The 25,188-nt window shown below is 45.4% G+C and overlaps 1 protein-coding gene across 3 annotated transcripts in view; it reads right to left on the reverse strand.

Moving 5' to 3' along the window:
* Nucleotides 1-1,429: 1,429 nt before the first annotated feature.
* The window catches only part of LOC137532976 (spectrin beta chain, erythrocytic-like), a 564,120-nt gene continuing 540,361 nt past the window's right edge, over nucleotides 1,430-25,188 (reverse strand). For 2 of the 3 annotated variants that reach the window (XM_068254046.1, XM_068254045.1), the window contains exons 31-36: nucleotides 24,676-24,773; nucleotides 21,600-21,690; nucleotides 18,061-18,329; nucleotides 15,520-15,693; nucleotides 11,281-11,323; nucleotides 1,430-6,561 (exon numbers count right to left, since the gene is read on the reverse strand). In XM_068254046.1, the coding sequence (XP_068110147.1) occupies nucleotides 6,418-6,561; nucleotides 11,281-11,323; nucleotides 15,520-15,693; nucleotides 18,061-18,329; nucleotides 21,600-21,690; nucleotides 24,676-24,773 (819 nt within the window). In that variant the 3' untranslated portion in view covers nucleotides 1,430-6,417. The remainder of the gene's footprint in view (nucleotides 6,562-11,280; nucleotides 11,324-15,519; nucleotides 15,694-18,060; nucleotides 18,330-21,599; nucleotides 21,691-24,675; nucleotides 24,774-25,188) is intronic. The other variant, XM_068254047.1, reaches the window with a different exon arrangement.

Below are 25,188 nucleotides of genomic sequence, written 5' to 3' on the forward strand. Positions count from 1 at the left end.
ACTTCTATAATAAATATCGTTTAATGGGCGCCCGGTAGGAAAAAAGGGCGCCGGAGAAAACTAACGTTTTAAAAGCGGCGCCCGGAGACTTAATGTTTTATTACTGTTTCTCATGATTACACATTATTTAATGATTTATACATGTTTAAATATTATTTTTAAACGAAAACCAGTACAATATTTTTTCCAAACATTATTTTTAAACGAAAAACATTACTTTTTTTTTAACATTATTTTTAAACGAAAAAAATAACAGGGGGGTCTTAGGTTTAGGCACCAACAGGGGGGTCTTAGGTTTAGGCACCAACAGGGGGGTCTTAGGTTTAGGCACCAACAGGGGGTCTTAGGTTTAGGCACCAACAGGGGGTCTTAGGTTTAGGCACCAAAAGGGGGGTCTTAGGTTTAGGCACCAACAGGGGGGTCTTAGGTTTAGACACCAACAGGGGGTCTTAGGTTTAGGCACCAACAGGGGGGTCTTAGGTTTAGGCACCAACAGGGGGGTCTTAGGTTTAGGCACTAACAGGGGGGTCTTAGGTTTAGGCACCAACAGGGGGGTCTTAGGTTTAGGCACTAACAGGGGGGTCTAGGGGTTAGGGGTAGGTACAGGGAGGGTTACTTAGGCACCAACAGGGGGGGTCTTAGGTTTAGGCATCAACAGGGGGGTCTAGGGGTTAGGGGTAGGTACAGGGAGGGTTACTTAGTAATTTTTTTTTTAAACGTTATTATGCGTTTCATTATTTAAACGAAAGATTAACGTTTTTACAATTGCCGATTTAATACACATTATTTAATGATTTATAACGTTTAAAAACATTACTTTTAAACGAAATACATTTTTAAACGTAATCCATGTTTATCGTTAAAAACCCGGCGCCCTTTTTTCCCATCGCCCCTTTTTAACGTACGCGCCGGATTCTGTCCCGGAAATATGAAAGGAAGGGAGGGGTTCCTCCAATAAATGTAAAATATTTTATATTTGTCATCATGCAGCTGAAAAAAGTGAGGCGAATATGGAGGCTGCCATATTTATTTCCTTTTAAACAATACCAGTTGCCTGGCAGCCCTGAAGATCTATTTTGCTGCAGTAGTGTCTGAATAACACCAGAAACAAGCATACAGATCATCTTGTCATATCTGACACTGTCAGAAACACCTGATCTGCTGCATGCTTGTTCACAGTCTGTGGCTAAATATATTAGAGGCAGAGGATCAGCAACAGGATAGCCAGGCAACTGGTATTGCTTATGGAAATAAATATGTCCGACCTCCATATCCTTCTCACTTCAGTTGTCCTTTAAATCACTGCTAACAATGCGTAGTGATTTGCTAACAAAGTTTTTTTGAATTACACACACTTTCCGGAGCCTTGTGGTCTACAGCTGAACAAATGACATGAAAAATTTAAAGAAAAGAGCAGCAACAACACAAACACTGTTCTTCAAAACTTTATTTGTGATTGGTATTTTAGTAAACAAACTTCTAAAAAAAAAGGTGTGGAACCACTTTTATTTTTTTTTCTATAACATTCATAATAGCCCTTATCAAATTCACACTGTTACAGATATTGCCTATAGCACCACTTTGATCTCAGTAGTAAAAAGACAGTAACAATACTGCAAAACTATTATAAAGCGTTAGCCTTCATTTTGGAAATATGACAACATGCTACATAAAACAGTGCAGAGTATAGCAATGCACAAATTATTTATCTAGGTATCCCTGAAACATCACAATATCAGGATGCCCTTCTGCAAGAAATAAAAGACAATGACGGGTGAAGCAAATATTCAGAACAAAGGAAAGAGACTCTTCAGCTGAACTTCCCTGTTTATGATGCGGAGAGGGGAATCGGGCACAAACCGTGCCTTCACTGAGCTCTTGACACTTAAAGAGACTCTGTAACGAAAAAAAGTTCCCCTGGGGGTACTCACCTCGGTAGGGGGGAGCCTTCGGATCCTATTGAGGCACCCCCCGTCCTCCTGTGTCCCACGGCGGTCTCGCTGCAGCCCACGGAACGCACAGCTGACAATTTGTCAGGCTGTGCAATATTTACCTTTTCTGGCTCCAAAGGGGGCGCTGCTGCGGCTCTCCGCTCGGAAATAGGCGGAAATAGCCGATTTCTGTCGGCTCCGCTCTACTACGCAGGCGCAGGAGACTTGCGCATGTGCAGTAGAGCGGACCGACATTGATCGGCTATTTCCGCCCATTTCCGAGCCGAGAGCCAATACTGCACCTGCGCTGGAGCCGGGAAGGTAAATAATTACCTCCCCGCTGTTCAGGGAGCTTTATGGCCTCCGTGGGACACAGGAGGACAGGGGAAGCTTCAATAGGATCCGGAGGCTTTCCCCACTATAGGTGAGTACCCCCCAGGGGAGCTTTTTTTAGTTACAGGTTTTCTTTAAAGTGTACCTGAAATGACATGATGAAATAAAAATATGCACATATAGTACTATCCATACTGAAAATTTATCTGAAGTCCCTTTCTTTTTTCCAGTACAGCAAGAGTTAAAAAACTAGAGATATCTATGAAAAAAAGAGCTTGTCGAACAGCTCGTGAATTCAGTCCGGTTTCCTGAAAAGCAAATAGAAGCTAAAAGCTTGTTATCCGTCAGGGAGAAGATCAGTAATAAAGTTTCAGGGCGTCATTAGTTCCGCTTCTTTTTTAGCTGAAAGGACAGAGTGTGGATTGTAAACTTCAAATGTGATGCAATCCTAAAAATACAGCTATAAAACTGAAAATAAACATATGAGACTACCTTCTTTATTATTAATGCACTATTTATCATCCGTACTACACATACAATTCATTATCTCATAAGTTTATTTTCACTTCAGGTTTACTTTTTAACCTCCCTGGCGGTAAGCCCGACACAGTGTCGGGCTAACCGCCGCAGGGGATCGCACGGCCCCGGGAGGATTTTTTAAAATAAAATGTGTTCAATAGTCTTCAGCTAGCACTTGGCTAGCTACCTCTGCCCCCCACGTGCCTCCGCTCTCCCCCCGATCCCCGCTACAATACATACTCCCCAGGGATCCCACGATGCACGCCTCCCGATCAGCTCCAGGCTTCGCTATGGGGAGGATCGGGACTGTGCATGACGTCGATGACGTCATGTCCGATCTGAAGCTAATTGGAAAGCTGCGGCTCTTGCGGGATCACGGATGGGTGAGTGTTGCCGGCAGCAATCGGGGGGAGCAGATAGGTGCCGGGGGACTTGGGGGCCACAGGTAGCTAGCCTAGTGCTAGCTATGTAGTTTCAGACAACTTTTATTCTAAAAATCCCTCCCGGGGACGTAGCCTCATAAACTGCGTACCGCCAGGGAGGTTAACTTCAGGACCTGTTGAGTCTGTCCACTAGGACCAGAGACTTTTTTTTCTTACACAAAACAAACAGTGATCACAGTATTAGGCTCACAGTGATCATGGGGTCAGGAGCCAATTAAATTGACCGAGATATGGAGCTCTGCTGTCTGCTGTCAAGTTCTGAGCTGTGCTGCCTTTTAGAAGGGGATAGTTGCTAATACTCATCACCCCTTCCAATCAGAACATCGGTCAGTGGGAATCAGCAGGAGAAAGGAGTTTGAGCCTGCCCATTGTTATGATGGTTGAAGTTGCAGTGATGGTCACATGATTGCCACAGTTTTCTTTAGCTTTTATGGGGATATGATTAATCACTTAGAAATAACTTAGGGGTGGGCATTAGTTTAAAAAATAGGGATACCTGATGGAGCCTTTACCTTCTTAATTTTTTTAGAGGTCCTAGAGATCCCTAGTAAATCAGGCCCTATGCAACAGCTCTACCAAGAAAGAAGGTGAAGACTATAATGGAACAATGGTGAGAGAATGGGGTCATGCTATAGGAAGCAAGCTGCTGGGCTACATGCAGCCTGTTTACTCTGTGTTTACATACAATATTTAGAACTGTAGTTGTTCAAGACAAATTTTCATGATAATATTAACTAATGAGTTATCATAATCATGATACTGTAGGATTGCTAATAACTGCTAAAGAAATATACCACTTGTGCTAAAATAAAAATGTCAGCTGCAATGTTCCTAAAATGACTCTAGACACAAACTGAGGGTTTTTGATTTTTTTTTTTAAGCCTGGTATCTCTACTCTGATTGTTGTACAGACTGCCCAGACCTTTTCCCTTACCTGCATGAGTAATTATCTGCACAGATTAAGCACCTTAGTTATTTACTTTCCACAAATGCCTAGAAGCAGATTTGACCTTCTCAAACTGACAGTCTCTGTAATACCTATTGTGGAGAACTGTGTTTTATATTCACAAAAAAAAACAAGGTAAGCAATCTAAAAGATCATTTGCCATTAAAGCGGACCCAAACCAAACATTTTTTTAATTAAAAATATTTAGTTGCACCACTCTGACACATACAAAGATAAATAAACACTCCTTCAAACCTATGATCATTTCAGTGCATGCTTTTCACCCTTCTCTTTTCATAGCTAGGGTTATACTGGGGGCAGCCATTAGCAATTCCTCCATTGCTGGACACCATCTACTCCACCAGTTTGCTGGAAAAATCCCGGCAATTTGAAAGGAAGGGAGGGTTTCCTCCAATAAATGTAAAATATTTTATATTTGTCATCATGCAGCTGAAAAAAGGCTGCTATTTATTATTATAATTTAGAAAATAGATTTTATTTCTGAAATCTTGTATTTTTAATTTGGGTCCACTTTAATCATAGCAATATGTAAAGCTGAAATGAAAGGACTACTTGTTATTTCTTAAAAAAGTGGAATATCACTTTCAATAATATAATGCTTTTTATTAAAGAATATTTTTGTCTACGGATCAAAACTCAGACTTTTTAGCATATAATCTTGATCAGTACATTTCATCATACCCAGCGTACAGGAGTAAGGTGTACTAAGTTGCCATATAACAGGTACTTTCAGGGAGGGATAGGCACAAAAGACCTGATGTCTTAAACTCCGGCTCTCACCAGATGCCACACCCTAGGTCACTTCCTCTTTATTTATAAAACATATGCTGAAATAAATGGACTATTAACCTCCTTGGTGGTAGCCCAATCCAAGCTCAGGGTGGAAAAAAGATGCTGTTAGCGGTAATGCCGAGCCTAGCTTGGGGTTGCGCATGGAGGTACATGCAGAGCATAAGCGCAGTGGGTGTTTGTAACTCACCTCCCCCGGGATCCAGACGCAAGCAGTCAGTCTTCTTCCGGTCCTCTGAGGCTCTCGATCCTTTGGATGATATCTACGTTTGTCACATGATGACAGACAATCTCACCCTAGGGTAGAGCACCACCCAGAGGACAGGAGGAAGAATTGCAGCGCTAAATCCCAGGGAGGTGAATAAAGTGCAGGGCTGCTGCAGCTCTATCTGCGGTATGACTTTCAGGGTCTAAATGCACGTGAAGAAATTCTACCTCTTTTAGACCCTAAAAACCAGAAACAATCAAACCACCAAGGATGTTAAAGGGGACCTGATGTGAGAGAGATACGGAGGCTGCCATATTTATTTCCTTTAAAACAATACCAGTTGCCTGGCTGTCCTGCTGATCTCCTGCCTCAAATAATTTTAGCCACAATCCCTGAACAAGCATGCAGATCAGGTATTTCTGAGAAAAATCTGACAAGATTAACAGCATGCTTGTTTCAGGTGTGCGATTCAGGTACTACTGCAGATAAAGTAATCAGCAGGACTGATAGGCGACCGGTATTGTTTAAAAGAAAGTAAATATTCCAGCCTCCTTATACCTGTCGCTTCAATTTCCCTTAAAGCCCCTTTTACACGTGCATTGCAAGTGTGCTTTGCGTTACCGTTTTACTGCAGAGTAACGCAACGGCAATGCGGTGATGCAAATGTATGGGGCCTTGCACACTTACCGCGTCGCTGTCGCAAAGTCTGCAGCATGTTACCTTATGACTTCCGCCGCGACACTGTGGTGGCGGAAGTCACTGGAGTCAATGGGCGATGCAGGAGTTTAATCGACAGGAGCGCGGTGGGTCTTGGCACGCATATTCAGACAGACTGGAATCCCAGTGATGTATTCCTGCCCAGCAGGGAGTATGTCACTGAGCAGGGGGCGGTGCTATGCATATGACCCTGTCGGGGCACTCTGTCATAGGGTCATATGTTTGTCATTTTTTGCCTTGTGGTGGGATGTGGCACTTGGGTACCACTCAGGCATTTGTAAATATGGCAGATCGGAAAGGACATGTGTTCAGTCAGGTGACTGATGGTAATTCCTGAGATGATTATGCAGTGATACACTTTGCTGTGTTTTAGCATGTTTTCTTTTAGCAGATCCAGACACAAGTCTTCTAGAACTGGGGTACTGATATTGTAAGAGGAAGTGGGGGGTGCACCAGTGTGCTGGAACTGGATGGGTTTCAGTTAGAGTCCTTTATTTTCCATGGATTCGGTTATTTCTTTGTAAAGAGACTGAATCTCTTTTCCTTCTTTTCCGACTTGCTCTCTGGGAGGGGCAGGCTCTTGGTCTTGGGCTTCTGATCGGACGTCTCTGCAATGGACGTTTTAAGGCTATCCATCCAGGACTGTCGGTCAGCCTACAAAATAGGAGCACAGAAGAACTACATAAGTAGGGAAAAACTACAGTCGGCACTCAGCATTCTCTGAAAATGAAAGCAAGACTCCAGGAAAAAAAAATTAAAGAAAAAGATTAAACCTTTTGAGGGGTTTTTATTGTTGTCTGTGGAGATGATCTGGTCTATCAAACTATAGTCAAAATCTCCCCTCTGTTTCAACAGATTAGCTACACTATAAATACTGCTAGGAAAAATCTAGTATATGTACAAGCATGGGCCCCCCTGTAAGTATTTCATGGGGCCCCCCTTTCAAGCCCCAATCCACACACAAACACATGCACTGGGAGTGACATATTAAAGAGACTCCGTAACAAAAATTGCATCCTGTTTTTTATCATCCTACATGTTCCAAAAGCTATTCTAATGTGTTCTGGCTAACTGCAGCACTTTCTACTATGACAGTCTCTGTAATAAATCAATGTATCTTTCCCCTGTCAGACTTGTCGGCCTGTGTCTGGAAGGCTGCCAAGTTCTTCAGTGTTGTGGTTCTGCTATGAACTCACCCTTTCTGGCCCCTCTATGCACACTGCCTGTGTGTTATTTAGATAAGAGAGAAGAGAGAAGCTGCTCTAATCAGCTGGATAAATCGTCCTCTGAGCTGGCTGGGCTTTCACATACTGAGGAATTACAAACAAGGGCAAAGCTGTTTGCAGGAAGAAAAGAGCAGCCTGAAACTTCAGTGCATGGGGGAAAGAAACACACAAATGATCTCTTGAGATTCAAAAGGAATACTGTATACAGCCTGCTTATGTATGGATGTATTTTCTATGTGTGGACATACTGTACATCAACCTACTTCCTGTTTTGGTGGCCATTTTGTTTGTTTACAAACAAACTTTTTAAAACTGTTTTTAACCACTTTTAATGCGGCGAGGAGTGGCGAAATTGTGACAGAGGGTAATAGGAGATGTCCCCTAACGCACTGGTATGTTTACTTTTGAGCGATTTTAACAATACAGATTCTCTTTAAGTCCTGCCAGGTGATCACTGTGCACAGAACTCTCAGTAATCGAACATTCCGCAGAGGGAGATATGGCTTGCTTGGCATTCGGAAACAGACATTATTTCCCACAATGCAACAATTTTACACAGTAAACTCTCCCCCACCGCAGCTTGTCGCAAAAGGCAAGGTATGTCTATGGAGACTATTACGACGCAATGTGGTGCAATGGAGGAAGCACACAGGTAATCCAGTGACGTACTTGTTGTCCACAACCGGGTGTATGTCACTGAGCGGGGGCAGCCTTACCCATATTAACCTGTCAATGCATTATGCCACAGAATAATAACAATAACAATAATATTTATATAGCGCTTTTCTCCCTGGGGACTCAAAGCGCTGTGACCCTGCATTATGCAGTCTCAAAGGCTCGGGAAAAGAGGTGAGTTTTAAGCCTTTTCTTAAAGCTGTCCAGAGTAGGAGCCTCTCGTACTGATTGTGGAAGTGAGTTCCATAGAGTAGGGGCTGCGTAGGAAAAGGCCCGAGCACCAAATGTTAAGTGTATCCTGGGAATAACCAGCTTCATCTTGTTGGCAGAGCGGAGGGTGCGTGAAGGGGCATAAAGTTCCAATAGATCCGCTATGTATTTGGGTCCCATGTGGTGTAGAGCCTTGAATGTCAGCAGGCAGATTTTAAAATTGATTCTCCATTTTACTGGCAACCAGTGAAGAGTTTGCAGTACTGGGGTGATGTGTGAGCTGCGGGGGGCATTGGCTAGGAGTCTGGCTGCAGCATTCTGTACTAGCTGTAAGGGGCGCAGAGCCTTATCTGTAGATCCGATGAACAGGGCGTTGCAGTAGTCTAGGCGGGAGGATACAAATGCGTGAACCAGGGCAGGTAGGTCTTCAGCTGGGATAAGGTGTTTGATTTTCGCTATATTTCTTAGATGGAAGAAGGAAGACTTGACGACAGCTGATACCTGCTGTCTGAGTTTTAGATTTCCATCCAGGATCACCCCAAGGTTTCGCACAGAGTCTTTATACTGTACAGTATCTCCCCCAATTGCTAGTTTGAGGTGGTGAGCGTTTTGAACTTTATCCATCATGTGTGGACCACCTACCACCAACACCTCTGTTTTGTCAGAGTTCAGCCTCAGCCAGCTGGTGTTCATCCAATTTTGTAAATCCACTAGACACGCATTTATGGATGCTGATGGGTCTTGGGTGCCAGGCTTGAAGGACAGATACAGTTGTGTGTCATCTGCATAACAATGGTATCCTAGGCCATAGTTCTGGATTATTTTGCCCAGTGGGAGCATATAGGCTGCAAAGAGTAATGGTGATAGTACAGAACCCTGTGGAACTCCATAGGCAAGTGGCACTGGATTAGAGTAGTGTGTGCCCAGACATACTTGCTGTGTCCTGCCAGATAGGAAGGTCTGAAACCATCTAAGAACAGTACCCCTTAGGCCACAGTAATTCTTCAGTCGCTGGATAAGAATTTCATGATCCACAGTATCAAATGCTGCTGACAAGTCAAGAAGAATCAGAATTGAGCAATCACCCTTGTCCCTTGCAGTAAGTAGATCATTCATTACTCGGACTAATGCTGTTTCAGTGCTGTGCCTTTTCCTGAATCCTGACTGAAAAGTATCAAAGATGTTGTTATCTGTAAGCCTGGCTTCTAGCTGGTTGGCGACTGCTTTCTCGATAACTTTTGATAGGAATGGTAAGTTCGCCACAGGTCTGTAGTTGGTTACAGAATCAGGATCTAGTGATGGTTTCTTCAGGAGGGGTTTTATGATTGCTTTCTTTAGTTCTTCTGGGAAAAGACCACTTTGCAAGGAGCACTGAGTGATTTTGTGAAGTGCTGGCCTGATCAGCTCTGGGCACTGCATTAAGGATCCAGTTGGGCCAGGTCGCAGGTAGTGGGGCGGAGACTTTGAATGAGAATTCCAAAATCTTCTACACTCAGAGTGTCAAAGACTTGCCATGGTGGTACGGTAGTAGGCATATGCAACGTCCAGTGGTCAATTGATGTAGTTGGTGTAATGCTGGCACGGATGGTAGCAGGGGCCCCAACCGCCCCGATTTCGGCGGGACGGGCCCGATTTTGGGGGGCCGACCCGCTGTCCTGCTCTGCCCCCCCCTGGTCCCGGCCGCTGGGGAGTGAGGGAAAAAAAAAACGATCGAGGCACCAGCCCGGTATGCGGCATAGATGGCCGCCGCCCGCCGCCATTACACTTCTCCCTCCCTCCTAATGTGCCCCCCAGTGTCCCCTTCCCCCCCCGCAGTGTAAAATAGGCAGCGGAGCGGGCAGTAAGTCTTATCACTGCCTCTCCGCTGCGTACCGGGATCTCCTCTGCTCTTCCTGCTTCCTGTGACGTCACAGGAAGCAGGAAGAGCAGAGGAGATCCCGGTACGCAGCGGAGAGGCAGTGATAAGACTTACTGCCCGCTCCCACCGCTGCCCATTTTACACTACGGGGGGAAGGGGACATTGGGGGGCACATTAGGAGGGAGGGAGGGAAAAGTGTAATGGCGGCGGCCGGCGGCCATCTATGCCGCATACCAGGCTGGTGCCTCGATCTCTCTCTGCCCGCCCACGGCCACCCTCACCCTCCTCCCCACCCACTGGCACCCTCACAGCGCCTCCCCGTTGGGAGTAATTAATAATTGAAAAAAAAAAAAAACTTTTTTGTGGGGTGGGCGTGACTAGGGAGTTGGGGGTGTGGCCAGGGGCGTGGCCTAAATGTCCCGTTTTTAACAATCAAAATGTTGGGAGGTATGTGGTAGACACCTTGTTTGTGAAGAAGGCAGAGAATTCTTCACACCTTTCCCTGGAGTATGTGGTTGGGGCTTTTCGGCAGGAAGGATTGCAGAGTGATTCCACTGTGTGGAAGAGTTGAGCAGCTCTGTTGTTGGCTGTAGATATTTTGTGCGAGATAAAGTCTGATTTTTTCTTGGTTATTGCTTGTTGGTATTGTCTGAGGTGTTGAACTAGGCTAGATTTGTGCTCCTCAGTACCTGATTTACGCCACTGTCTTTCTAGTCTGCGCCCTTTCTTTTTTAGATCCATGATGGTTTTGTCAAACCAATTAGCTTTCTGCTTTTTGGTTGCTGATTTGGTGCGCCATGGGGCAATACTCTCAAGTGTTTCATATATCGTGGTGTTGTACTGGGTTACTAGAGTGTTTGGGTCCATTTGGCTGTGGAGCAGATTTGTAAAATCCAGGTTGGCAGTTATCCTCTCCGGTGTTAATTTACTCAGGGGACGGGTTTTGATTGTTTCTTTAGGGAGCTGCTTGATAGGGTGATGTTCAATAGTAAACTGTATTATGTGATGGTCTGACCACACCACTGGGGTTACTGTTATGTTACTAATGTCCATTCCGAGGTGGAACAGTAAGTCTAGCGTATGCCCTCCTCTGTGGGTAGCTGATTTTACAACTTGTGTGAAGCCTAGTCCACCCATGAGATTTATTAGTTCATTTGCATTAGTTCATTAATATGGAAGGGTGCGGTGTGCTCGTCCTGCCCCCAGGCTCTTCTGCTGCAGGACAATCGCACCGCTACAAGTGTGACACTAGCCTTATACACTTTTAACACTTGCATTACCAAATATGTTTGGTACAGCTTTAATGGGAGATCTCTTATAGTGAATGAAAGAATTATGGTTATCCTAAATGATGAAGGTCCGCACAAGGCCATACATTTGCAGGCTTTGCTAGTTTATACGTACCTCATCCTTTGCTTGGAAGAGCCACTCATTGCCATCAGTCAACCTGAAACACAAAAGCATTGTTATTGTACTCTGTATCCTATTTCAGTCAGTTGTGAATATTTACAGGAAACATAAATTCATAAGCTTTAGATCATTCACACACTTCATGATACAGTAAACTTAAAGTGAACCTGTGGTGAGAAAGACACAGAGGTGCCTGGCTCTTCTACTGACCACATATGCTATTGCTCCATTGTTATTGCCTGATAAAGCGGGCTCAAACCTGCGAAATGCGTTGCATTAGTCCCCACAGTATTTAAATAAACTTGTTGTATTTGACAAACACATTGGCAATTTTTGTGTCTGCTTGGAGGAGGTAAGTCCACCACTGGCTCCTCATGTTTTAAACTTTTTAGATAATTTTATCTTTTTATGGTATCCAAACTACGCTAAGATACGGAGGCTGATATATTTATTTCCTTTTAAACAATACCAGTTACCTGGCAACCCGGCTGATCCATTTGGCTGCAGAAGTGCCTGAATACCACCAGAAACAAGCATGCAGCTAATCTTGACAGATCTGACAATATTGTCAGAAACACCTGATCTGCTTGTTCAGGGTCTATAGCCTAAAGTATTATGCTGGGGATAAACGGATCGACCGGCGGCTCGATTAGCTGCCGGATCGACCCCAGCCGCGTCCCGGCGAGTGCGCGTGGATCGATTACTGCTCGCCCCCCGCCGGCGCTTCCTTATCAGCTCTCGATTCCCTGCCATTGTCCGCAGGCTTGAATCGAGCGGGCGGGGGTCGAGCGGCTGGATCGGGCCAGCTGAATATTATCAGCTGGCCGGATCAGCTGGTCGATACACGATACAGAAACGTACCGTGTATCCCCAGCATTAGAGGCAAAGGATCAGCAGGGCTGCCAGGTAACTGGTATTGCTTAAAACAAAATAAACATGGCAGCCTCCATATCCCTCTCCTCTCGGGTACACTTTAAAGTCTTGGTCATGTTATGCACGGCCAGGAAAACAAGCAATTTAATTGCATTGTATTTGTTCACATAAATATATTTTGCATTACTAAGCAATGTGGACATATTTATCAGTAACAATGCATGGGAGAAACATGCAAGCAGCTATAGGCTGACTCTCTGGATACAGTCCTTTCTCAATCATTGAGTCAGAAGTGTAGATAACACTGTGAGTTAACGCAAAAACACCCTGACGTAAGGCACGTACACACGCTAGATGAAAGTCGGCTGAGATGACCAATAATAACTGTCAGGTACTACAGACCCTGAATGCTGCCCAGCCACCAATCCACCAAGCGGATCAATTTGGTTGAGAGACAGCTGATATCTTTGTTCTCCCCGTTTACACCACCCACCATGTGACATCACAACTGCATCACTACATCAGTTGTTTTTAGTTTTAATTCTATGGGGGGGGGGGCTGCCTCTCCATCCACCCATGCCATGTATGGGAGCAGCTGCTGGTGGGGAGGCCTACGGTAAGTTTACCCATTCCTGATGCCAAACCTTATCCTTCAAACGCTAATAAGATTAACCTTGCCTTAACCCTCCTGACACCTATCCCTAACCAATAACCCTAAACGACACTCCCTTTTGTTGTTACTAATCAGGTGCCCAATTTAGTGTGTTTTTGTCTACCTTCACTGTCAGCAGTTTGCATAGCAGCCAAAAGCCAGCACCCAATGCAACATCTCTCTGACAAAGCTCACTGCAGGAGCAGAATCAAGCAGGAGCCAAGCACCATGTGCCTAATTTATTTTGTATAACCAACTGTTTGGAACTGTGGGTACCATGCAGAGGCGAAGAGTCAACACTGGAAACAGATTGCAGGCTGCTTTGAAGGAATGCGGTTATTATAAGAGGTGTATGAAGTGGTAGCAGGTATATATATATATATATACAGTGGTGTGAAAAACTATTTGCCCCCTCCCTGATTTCTTATTCTTTTGCATGTTTGTCACACTTAAAGGGACTCCGAGCAGTGCAGAAACTATGGAAAGATGCGCATCATTTTAAAGCTCTCTTTCTCCTCTTTCCAATGATATATAAACCGGCACCCTACGCCTTTTAATTTTCGCTATTTTCGCGATTGAAATTGCCGCGGCCGCGGAAATAGAGAAAACTAAAAGGTGTAGGGCAACGATTTAGGTGTCGCCAGAAAGAGGAGAAAGAGAGCTTTAAAATGATATCCATCTTTCCATAGTTACTTGTATTTCACAGGACAACACTTTCCCCAGTGTCAGCAGCTCCATTCAGCAGAATGGAGCTGCTGACTTTAGGAAAAAGTCGCCCTGTGTAATACAATGTAACTATGAAAAGATGGATATCATTTTAAAGCTCTCTTTCTCCTCTTTCTGGCGACACCTAAATTGTTGCCCTACACCTTTTAGTTTTCTCTATTTTCGCGATTGAAATCGCGGCCGTGGCAATTTCAATCGCGAAAATAGCGAAAACTAAAAGGCATAGGGCGGCGGTTTATATATCATTGGAAAGAGGAGAAAGAGAGCTTTAAAGTCATATGCATCTTTCCATAGTTTCTGCACTGCTCGGAGTCCCTTTAAATGTTTCTGCTCATCAAAAACCGTTAACTATTATTCAAAGATAACATAATTGAACACAAAATGCAGTTTAAAATGATGGTTTTTATTATTTAGCGAGAAAAAAAACTCAAAACCTACATGGAGCTGTGTATAAAAAAAAATTGCCCCCTGAACCTAATAACTGGTTGGGCCACCCTTAGCAGCAATAACTGCAATCAAGCGTTTGCGATAACTTGCAAGGAGTCTTTTACAGCGCTCTGGAGGAATTTTGGCCCACTCATCTTTGCAGAATTGTTGTAATTCAGCTTTATTTGAGGGTTTTCTAGCATGAACCACCTTTTTAAGGTCATGCCACAACATCTCAGTAGGATTCAGGTCAGGACTTTGACTAGGCCACTCCAAAGTCTTCATTTTGTTTTTCTTCAGCCATTCAGAGGTGGATTTGCTGGTGTGTTTTGGGTCATTGTCCTGCTGCAGCACCCAAGATCGCTTCAGCTTGAGTTGACGAACAGATGGCCGGGCATTCTCCTTCTCCTTTTTGGTAGACAGTAGAATTCATGGTTTCATCTCTCACAGCAAGCCTTCCGGGTCCTGAAGCAGCAAAACAACCCCAGACCATCACACTACCACCACCATATTTTACTCTTGGTATGATGTTCTTTTTCTGAAATGCTGTGTTACTTCTATACCAGATGTAACGGGACACGCACCTTCCAAAAAGTTCAACTTTTGTCTCATCGGTCCACAAGGTATTTTCCCAAAAGTCTTGGCAATCATTGAGATGTTTTTTTAGCAAAATTGAGACGAGCCTTAACGTTCTTTTTGCTTAAAAGTGGTTTGCGCCTTGGATATCTGCCATGCAGCCCGTTTTTGCCTAGTCTCTTTCTTATGGTGGAGTCGTGAACACTGACCTTAATTGAGGCAAGTGAGGCCTGCAGTTCTTTAGATGTTGTCCTGGGGTCTTTTGTGGCCTCTCGGATGAGTTTTCTCTGCGCTCTTGGGGTAATATTGGTCGGCCGGCCACTCCTGGGAAGGTTCATCACTGTTCCATGTTTTTGCCATTTGTGTATAATGGCTCTCACTGTGGTTCGCTGGAGTCCCAAAGCTTTAGAAATGGCTTTATAACCTTTACCAGACTGATAGATCTCAATTACAGTACTTTTGTTCTCATTTGTTCCTGAACTTCTTTGGATCTTGGCATGATGTCTAGCTTTTGAGGTGCTTTTGGTCTACTTCTCTGTGTCAGATAGCTCCTATTTAAGTGATTTCTTGAATGAAACAGGTGTGGCAGCAATCAGGCATGGAAGTGACTACAGAAATTGAACTCAGGTGTGATAAACCACAGTTAAGTTTTTTTTTAACAAGGGGGGCAATCACTTTTTCACACAGGTCCATGTAGATTTGGAGTTTTTTTTCCTCACTAAATAATAAAAACCATCATTTAAAACTGCATTTTGTGTTCAATTATATTATTATTTCCTTTTTTTTTACAAAATTCTTACTTTTTACAAAACTCTACATAATTTGAAACAATTTTTTATAAAATGCATTAAAATTGTGCCCAATTCAGGGTATTAAACATTGTCACTCCAATGACTTTGAAAAATGCTGTTATTTTATTTTTTATTTTAGTATCGACTTACCAAACCTCGTTCTCAAATATTATGCCAGCTGTCATTTACCTGAGCCTGAAGACGTGCTTTTTCTTCTTATAGTCTGCCACTGCCTCACAGGCTGCACTGCCCAGGAACAGGGCCTCTTCTCCTTGCAGCGGCTCATTCAGGGCAAAGTTCTTGGCATCTTTGTAGAAGAATAACTCATTGTTCCTCAACATACAGAAGACGTTATTCCACGACCTGCAGGAGAAGAAATTAAACTTACTCTTACATGTGAAGTAAATTAAATAAAACTCAGAACTAGGCTAGATCTGATAGTGCTGACATACAGTGAGGGAAAGAAGTACTGTATTTAATCAAATCTGATCAGAGCGTTATCTATTGCCTGGCCACACACAGCACAGCGATTTCCAATAGATTACTGTAGGACTGTACGACTGGGAATCGTCCTGCTGCCGGCTGCCCCTCAAGTTTATGTGTGTACCTCTCCACCCCCCTTCTCATTGTTATAAAGTCTCACCTGTCTGGTACCATGTGACTTGGCACATGCTGTGACGTCACACATGCGCCAGTGTCACGTTGTACAGGCACTCACCGGTGGTGAGGCGGAACTTTAAAACACTGAGAGGTACACTTGGGGGACATGTGGTGTGATGATCTCAGTTGCTCTGAGTTTGATGGACTGGGATATCGCTATCAACTACTTCATCTGGTTTATCTTATACCTATCCACACACCATTTCACAATCTGAGTGTCAGCTTGCTGGAGGATTTGGACTGAGCAATACTAAAATCACTTGGCACTTGATACAGCTTATCATGCATTGAGCTTGAAGGCTACATCCAGGAATCTGAAAAATAAAAGTTTCACTCATCTGCGTCTTCTTCCTGTCCCTAGAGGTCTGTTAGGTCCTACGGTGCAGTTCCACTCTGAGCCAGGACTGCGCTCTTACCTCTGTAAGATCACGACCTGGGGCTGGGTCGGGATCTTCTGCGCATGCGTGGGTACTGCGTGCCTCTCACAATTACGCATGCACAGAAGATCCCAGCCACAGGTCACGATCTTACGGATCTTACGGAGGGGAGAGTGGAGTCCTGGCTCACAGCGGAACTGGGGCCTAACAGACTTCTAGGGACAGGAAGAAGCCCCAGATGAATGAAACTTTTATTTTTCAGATTACTGGATGTATCCTTTAAGAGGATAGTCAGCTCTATTGCATTAACATTTGGACACTTTCATGTTACCTGCAGTTTGGATTATGATTTCTTACTAGGAACAGTGATGATATATAACTTTACAGAGATTGACTAATTTTTTTTATTATATGGTTGCAACCTTATTAAAACATTTTCATCTGGTACCAGGACTCCTTAAATTGTGTCTGTGATTCGATCAGCACATATGTATAGCGCCCCCACTCCCGCACGCCCTTTGCCGTCCCTCGACCAGTGATGGACAGGAGGCAGAGCCGGAACAAGGTCCTCCAGCACCCAAGGATGAGACACAAAAGTGCGCCCCTCCATCCCTCACACCCCAACCATCACACTCTGATTGCTATTAGACTAAGAGCCCCCCCAACATTTTAACCTCTAGTTATCTGGCTTGCAGTCACTGCCATGTATCCCTTTTTCTTATTTCTCTCTGCTTTAAACACAATAGGGGAATGGTGGCTGAGTGAGTTTTGCCCCCCCTCCTACACTGCGCCCTGAGGCTGGAGCCTCTCTCACCTCTGCCTCGGTCCGGCCCTGAAAGGAAGTACATCTCTGGGATTCCCAACTACCCCATCGTATTTGCGTCATTCTGCACAAGCAAGCATCGCCACCAACAAATGTAATTTTTTGGGGGGTTGGCCATAGACTTGCATTCATTCCGCTGCCCCTACATTGCTCCGGAGGTCACACGGAAACACGCTGTTGACTTTGCGGCAAGTCAGTGGTGAATCAGAAGCTTCTGGTGCAAATGCAACACACTTCGCGTACTGGGCCCCATACACATTTTCTTTGCTGTTGCGTTACCCTGCATGCAGAAAGGGTAACAATGCAAAGAAAGTGTAAAAGAGGCCTCAAGCATTGCAAGTGTGCGTTGCGTTACCCTGTTTTACCGCAGGGTAATGCAAAAGCAATGCAAGTCACTGGGGCCTAGCATAATGGCACCGGAAGTTTCCAAATCGCCGCCAAGCCACAGTTATGTCAACAGAGCGTAACTGCTGGACTTCAGCAGCGGCAGATGTACTGTAAGTCAATGGCCCGATGCATACCTTTCAAAAAGGTTGGCGGCACACATGCGCTGAACAATCGAAATACGACAGAAAACCCCGGGAATCCCAATGACGTACTGCATGTCCAGCAAGGATTATGTCACTTGGCGAGGGGCGTGGGGGGGCGGTGCTATGCATATGAAACTGTCGGCATACTCGGATGCAAGGTTATATGTTTGTGATTTTGTGTGTTGGGGCGGGGCATCACACCACAAAGCACAGTTTGTGTGAAACCAAAAGTAATTTTGATTGGTTATTGAGTGTTAATACACTTCTCAGATTACTGCTTCTATAGTATTGTATTTGTAAATTTCTTCCGCTTCCCTTACCTCCTGCATATGCTGCTTACCTGTTCTGTGCCTTTTTCATTGTTCCATCCAGATCGTGTTTTCTCTGTAGGTATCCCTGCATTTGGACACTAACAGAACTAGAGGCACTTGCTGGTAGCGTTTGAGTTTCCTCAGTCACAATAACGGTCGGCTGTAGTACACTGTGCTCGGCCTGTACCTCTGGCTCAGCAGGCTCTTCTGTGGTAATGTTCCAATCCTCTGTCACTTGTGTCTCCTTCATTACTTCCTGTGCACTCTGCAATTCACCTTCTTCTTCTTCCATAACCTGCTAGAACACAATAAATGCAGAAACAACAGTTAGAAGCACAATGTTAAAAGATGATATTTTTGAAAAACTCTGCACATGGCTTTTGAAACCCTTCAACAATTATATTGGCCTGAGGAAGTGGGCTTGTACTCACGAGATGCGTTGCCTGTGTAAGTAAAATCAACTCATTTATCAACAACTTTTATTTTGCTATTAATACGTTTTATCAGATCCTGGGCACCTCTTTACCCTTGTGCTAATGTTACAAGACTATATTTTTGAAAACATACCTGATCTGAGGAAAACCTACCTCACACCTCCCAAATTTTTGAGATAAGAAAGGAAACTTAAGATCCACCTCTGCCACACCCCTAATCACGCCCCCACCACACCCCTAGTCACGGATACCATAAAGATTTCACAAGAAAAATATGTTTTGTAATTCAAACCACACTGGTCCTTTCTATCCTGGTTCATTTTCCTTCATATTAACATGTGAAAATAAGAAATATATCCATTTAAGCATGTGAATGGAGTCAATTAAATACATTTTACAGTAGATAAAATACATATATCTACATAAAAAAAATGTATGTATTTTTTTTACACGGGGGAGGGGGTAGATTTAGAACTCCTCAGGGTTTCTGTTACTACCTCTGTACCTTTGTCTGGATGAGTTTCCTTATTTCTTGTTTCAGAGACATGACAGGGAGTTACCAGGAGAGGTATCCCTACTGGCAAATGTATCCAAGTCTCTAGTGACATTGATAAAACCATAATAATTTGGAATCAATTTCCTGTTCTGTTGTCAGCTGTCACAGGGACAGGAAATGAGGAAATATTTATATCATATCAAACTCCAGCCCGGGGGCCAAATCTGGCCCACATAGCCATCAAGTTTGTCCCGCAAGTGGTTTCCCCACTTTGAATTATGTCTTTCCCACTGTAGACCACCAGCAAAGCTATACTGGGGGTGAAGCCCAATGAACTGTATTGGGAAGGGAGGGGGTCAATAGATGCCAGAGGACTGTATAGGGGTGTGAGGGGGGACCACTAGACACCAGGGAACTGTTTTGGGGAGGGAGAGGGGGTCAGTAGACACCAGAGAAATGTATAGGAGAGGGAGTGGGCCACTAGACACCAGGTAACTGTATGGGGGAGGAAGGGAGAACCAAGAAACTCCAGGAAACTGTAGAGGGGAGGGAGGACCACTTGACACAAGGGAACTGTATAGGGAAGAGAGGAGGGTCACTAGACCCCAGGGAACTGTATAGGGATGGGTGCATTAGACACCAGGTAACTTTTATAAGAGAGGGAGGTAGCCACTACACATTGAGGTTGGCCAACAACTAGTGCTCAATTTTGTCCCACTTTGTATTTGAGTTTGACACCCCTGATTTAGACCATGAACCAGAAATCAGCTGCAGGTGATGAGGGGGCTAGTTAGATGCTTCTCTCTGAAGCATTACCCTTACAGGTGGAACTCTATAAAAGTGCCCACTAGCACTTGATAGCCTGTGGCCAAAGTGTTGCTGGAGGAGGGGACTGCAGCACTCTTTTTTCATTGTATAAGGCAGCCTTGTGTAAAATTCCACATTATAAACCAGTTCTAATGGAACATTTTTTAAATTAAATAATGCAAACATTTTGTGTCAGAGGGCAGTGAAGGAAAGTGACCCGTTACTGCCCCCATTGGAACATATAGTAAAATCAGGGCCGGCGCTACCATTAAGGCAAAGGAGGCAGCTGCCCCAGGGCCCCAGAGCTTGTAGGGGCCCCCAGTGGCTACAAGAGGAAAAAAAATTCAAATCGACCTTATAGTTCCTGAGAAAATCGATTTTAAAGGAAAAAAATACACATTTAAAAACCAGCCGACTTTAATGGTTAATAGCAAATCCACCTTAAATTCTATAAACCCTACATTTGCAGGATATGTTAAGGAGATCATTGGGAATAAGAAGAAAAAACAATTTTTCAAAAAGACCTTATAGTTTTTGAGAAAATCGATTTTAAAGTTTCGAAGGAAAAAAGTATCCTTTTAAATGTGGTAAATGTCACTTTTAGTACCTAATGGTAGTGTAATTTTCCATGTATCAAAAGAAAGAGCAATACATTTCCTGACAGGGTTTCCAGGGGGTCCATACGCAGCCGCAGCAGTTTGGCCAGGGATCGCTATACAGCCGCAATATGGCTGTATGAAGATCCCTGGCATTTTTTTCCTATTTTCCCAATTTTTTTTTATGTTTAGAGTGTGGGAATTTGTTTTTTTTTTAATTATGTGGGGTCCCCCCTCCTGAAACTTTTTAACCCCTTGTCCCCCATGCAGGCTGGGGTAGCCAGAATGTGGAGCTCCGACCGATTGGGGCTTCAAACCCTGACTATACCAGCTGCAAAAAAGGTCCCTTAATACCAATTTTTGCTCCGGGGTATCTGTTGGTGGGGGCCCCCAGGTTTATTTTGCCCTGGGGCCCCATTGTTGCTTAAAGAGACTCTGTAACAACAAAAACCTCCCCTGGGGGGTACTCACCTCGGGTGGGGGAAGCCTCCGGATCCTAATGAGGCTTCCCACGCCGTCCTCTGTCCCACGGGGGTCTCGCCGCAGCCCTCCGAACAGCCGGCGACTGTGCCGACTGTCAGTTTAATATTTACCTTTGCTGGCTCCAGCGGGGGCGCTGTGGCGACTTTCGGCACGGAAATAGACGGAAATACCCGATCTCCGTCGGGTCCGCTCTACTGCGCAGGCGCCGGAAACTTGCGCCTGCGCAGTAGAGCAGACCCGACGGCGATCGGGTATTTCCGCCTACTTCAGCGCCGACAGCCATCAGAGCGCCTGCGCAGGAGCCAGGAAGGTAAATATTGCATCACGGCCTTACGGAGGGCTGCAGCGAGACCCCCGAGGGACGCAGGACTGCGTGGGAAGCCTCATTAGGATCCTGAGGCTTCCCCCACCCGAGGTGAGTACCCCCCAGGGGCCGTTTTGTCGTTACAGTTCCTCTTTAAACCAGCCCTGAGTGAAATACAGTAGCTATACAAAATGTACAATTTGCTGTATTGTACTGTGTTTCGATGCAGCTGGCATTTCATGATGCTAGACTCATTTACATCCGGCCATGTCATTTTTCATGAACTTTTAAAATGAATATTCATTTTCATAAGCCTAGTTAATGTTGTTTCTCTGGCAGTCGTGGAATATATAAAAGGCCTGAGGGAATTCCTAAGCAGGGGTGAATAATACTTTCACAAGTTACATACAATAGCTGTGTGATCTGCAGAATCTTGTTATGTTCTCACCTCTACTGGATGTTCATGTACTTGGACTGAATGTTCATAGCTATGGCTGTGATGCGTTTCTAAGCTTTCCATGTCATCTTTTGGTTGGGCACTAGAGGAAAGAGAGAGAAAAAATATATACATTTTCTAAAGATCATTATGAAGTATTAATACACATCGCTGTGTTAATCCTGAACCCACAATCTCGCAACATAATGGCTCATTCAATAAAGCAAAGTGTACTGTGTCATAGCCACACATTAAGTTAGGAGAGATCAATGATAACTTTGGCATTCCAGCAATAAGAGATATACAATAATACAATACAATAACATTTCTATAGCGCTTTTCTCCCATAGGACTCAAAGCGCTTAGGCTCTCTCAGATTCAGTAGTTAGTAGGATGAAGTATTCACACAACAAAAGTTATATTTCTGCAAATGCCAGACTGAACAGGTGGGTTTTCAGTCTGGATTTAAACACATCCAGGGATGGGGCTGCCCTGATCTGTTGAGGTAAGGAGTTCCAAAACATAGGGGCAGCATGACAGAAGGCTCTGGGACCAAAAGTTTCCAAGTGGACTCTGGGTATGACTAGATTATTAGAACCTGTGGATCTGAGAATGCGGGGATTGCTACGCAGCTGTAACATATCTTTCAAGTATCCAGGGCCTAGATTATTCAGGGATTTAAATGTCAGTAGGCCGATCTTGAATAGGACCCTCCATTCTATAGGTAGCCAGTGAAGGGAATGCAGGACTGGCATTATGTGGCAGTGACGGGGTTGGTTGGTTAGCAGTCTGGCAGCAGTATTCTGTATCAGCTGTAGGCGGTACAAGACCTTTTTTGGAAGGCCAGTGTAGAGAGCATTGCAGTAGTCTAGTCGGGATGTGATGAAGGCGTGGACTAAGGTTGGCAGATCTTCTGGGGGTATGAGGTGCTTGATTTTTGCAATGTTCTTTAGGTGAAAATAGGATGATTTCACCACCGCAGAGATTTGAGTTCTGAAGTTTAAATCCCCATCAATTAGAACTCCCAGGCTACGCACATGATCAGAGCTGCGTAGATCCGTGCCTCCTATTCCCAGTGGTGAAGACTGCAAGTTAAGTTGTTTTGTTATCATGCTCTGCCCTCCAATCAGAAGGACTTCAGTTTTGTCTGCATTTAGTTTCAGCCAGTTGTCATTCATCCATTGCTGTAGTTCGCGTAAGCAGGCGTTTATAGTTAGAGATGGGTCTGTCACACCAGGCTTGAAGGAAAGATATAGTTGGGTGTCGTCTGCGTAGCCTCAATAGTCCCAATGCTCACCTCAATAATAAGGACTAATAAGGACTAATCTGGAATATGATGTCCAGGTTGGAATCCCAGCCAGGGTGCTATCTGCACGGAGGTTGTATGTTCTCCTGTGTCTGTGGGTTTCCTTCGGACACTGTGGTTTCCTCCCATATCCCAAAATCATACAGATAAGTCAGGCTTGTGTAATTTGCTTCCCCATAAATCTATACAGTATATATATATATATGTGTGTGTGTGTGTGTGTGTGTACCCCTCTTAGTATAGAAAACCCCACCACCATTAGGGCATTGCATTGGCGTCATGGACTCTACTTTACTCACAGACCTCAAATCAGCGGTGACCGAAAAGAGAGGGAGAGGGTGCACAGTAGTCACCACGGCCCACTTCACATGAGGGAAGTAACTAATGACGTCACTTCAGCATATGAAGTGCTTTGCATCTGTGGTCACTGTGCGCCTTCTCTCTCTCTTCTGTCACCACTGATCTGAGGTTTGAGTGATGTGCAAAAACTTGGGCAGGCATGGTGGCGCAGCACGGGGGCAGACATGGTTGCACAGCACGGGGGCAAGCATGGTGGTGCAGCGTGGGGGGCAGGCATGGTGGCGCAGCACAGGGGCAGGCATGGTGGCGCAGCACAGGGGCAGGCATGGTGGCGCAGCGCGGAGGCAGACATGGTTGCACAGCACGGGGGCAAGCATGGTGGCGCAGCACAGGGGCAGGCATGGTGGCGCAGCACAGGGGCAGGCATGGTGGCACAGCACAGAGGCAGGCATTGTTGCGCAGCACGGGGGCAGGCATGGTTGCACAGCACGGGGGCAAGCATGGTGGCGCAGCACAGGGGCAGGCATGGTGGTGCAGCACAGGGGCAGGCATGGTGGCGCAGCACGGGGGCAGGCATGGTGGTGCAGCACAGGGGCAGGCATGGTGGCGCAGCACGGGGGCAGGCATGGTGGCGCAGCACAGGGGCAGGCATGGTGGCACAGCACAGAGGCAGGCATTGTTGCGCAGCACAGGGGCAGGCATGGTGGCGCAACACAGGAGCAGGCATGGTGGCGCAGCATGGGGGCAGGCATGGTGATGCACCACAGGGGCAGGCATGGTGGCGCAACACGGGGGCAGGCATAGTGGCACAGCACGGGGGCAGGCATGGTGGCGCAGCACAGGGGCAGGCATAGTGGCACAGCACGGGGGCAGGCATGGTGATGCAGCACAGGGGCAGGCATGGTGGCGCAGCACGGGGGCAGGCATGGTGATGCAGCACAGGGGCAGGCATGGTGGCGCAACACGGGGCAGGCATAGTGGCACAGCACGGGGGCAGGCATGGTGGCGCAGCACGGGGAAGACATGGTGGTGCATCATGGGGGAAGACATGGTGGCGCAGCACGGGGAAGACATGGTGGCGCAGCACGGGGGCAGACATGGCTGCACAGCACGGGGGCAGGCATGGGGGCGCAGCACGGAGGCAGGCATGGTTGCACAGCACGGGGGCAGGCATGGTGGCACAGCACGGGGACAGGCATGGTGGAGTAGCACGGGGAAGACATGGTGGTGCATCACGGGGGAAGACATGGTGGCGCAGCACGGGGCAGGCATGGGGGCGCAGCACGGGGGCAGACATGGTTGCACAGCACGGGGGCAGGCATGGTGACACAGCACGGGGGCAGGCATGGCACCCATGTCGCTGTGGCACCCATGAAGTCAAGCCATGCCTCTACTCCTCTAGATATACCACTGGTGATAATGTAATGATAGAACTTTTATGCACCAACTCACATACTGTACAATTTAGCTTAGTTTCCTTACTGTATTTCAGCCTGGATCTCCCTCGTTTCAGCGGCAGCTGCCAGGGCCATTTGTTCCATCTTAGCTTCTTGATATTTGCGTATTTCCAGTAATTCCAGCTACAAAAAGAAAATATATAGTAAAAATAAAAGCAATGATCATCATTATGTAGAAAATTCTTTTGGGGAATGCAGTAATTTACACTTTATTATTGTTATTGGATTGGCTACCAAAACTACTTTTTTCAAAAGGCTTTTGGTAACTCCACTCACAATTTTTTTATGTGGACTGGAGGAAATTCAGTGAAGTCAGATTCCCCCTGCTACTTCCATATCTGACCTGGCTTTATGCCAAGCAATAGTCCCCCCCCCCCCCCCCCCCCCTTTAGCTTTACCTACAAAAATGGTGAGAAAATGTTCAAGTCAAGAATTATCAAAAGCATAGATAAAGTATAGATATAGTCCCAGCTCTTGTGCTGACACATATTATGTAAACTAGCATCTGTTTACAGAACCTGCAGAATCATATCGCAAC

The sequence above is a fragment of the Hyperolius riggenbachi genome, chromosome 9 (genome assembly GCF_040937935.1).
Source record: "Hyperolius riggenbachi isolate aHypRig1 chromosome 9, aHypRig1.pri, whole genome shotgun sequence".
Lineage (NCBI taxonomy): Eukaryota > Metazoa > Chordata > Amphibia > Anura > Hyperoliidae > Hyperolius > Hyperolius riggenbachi.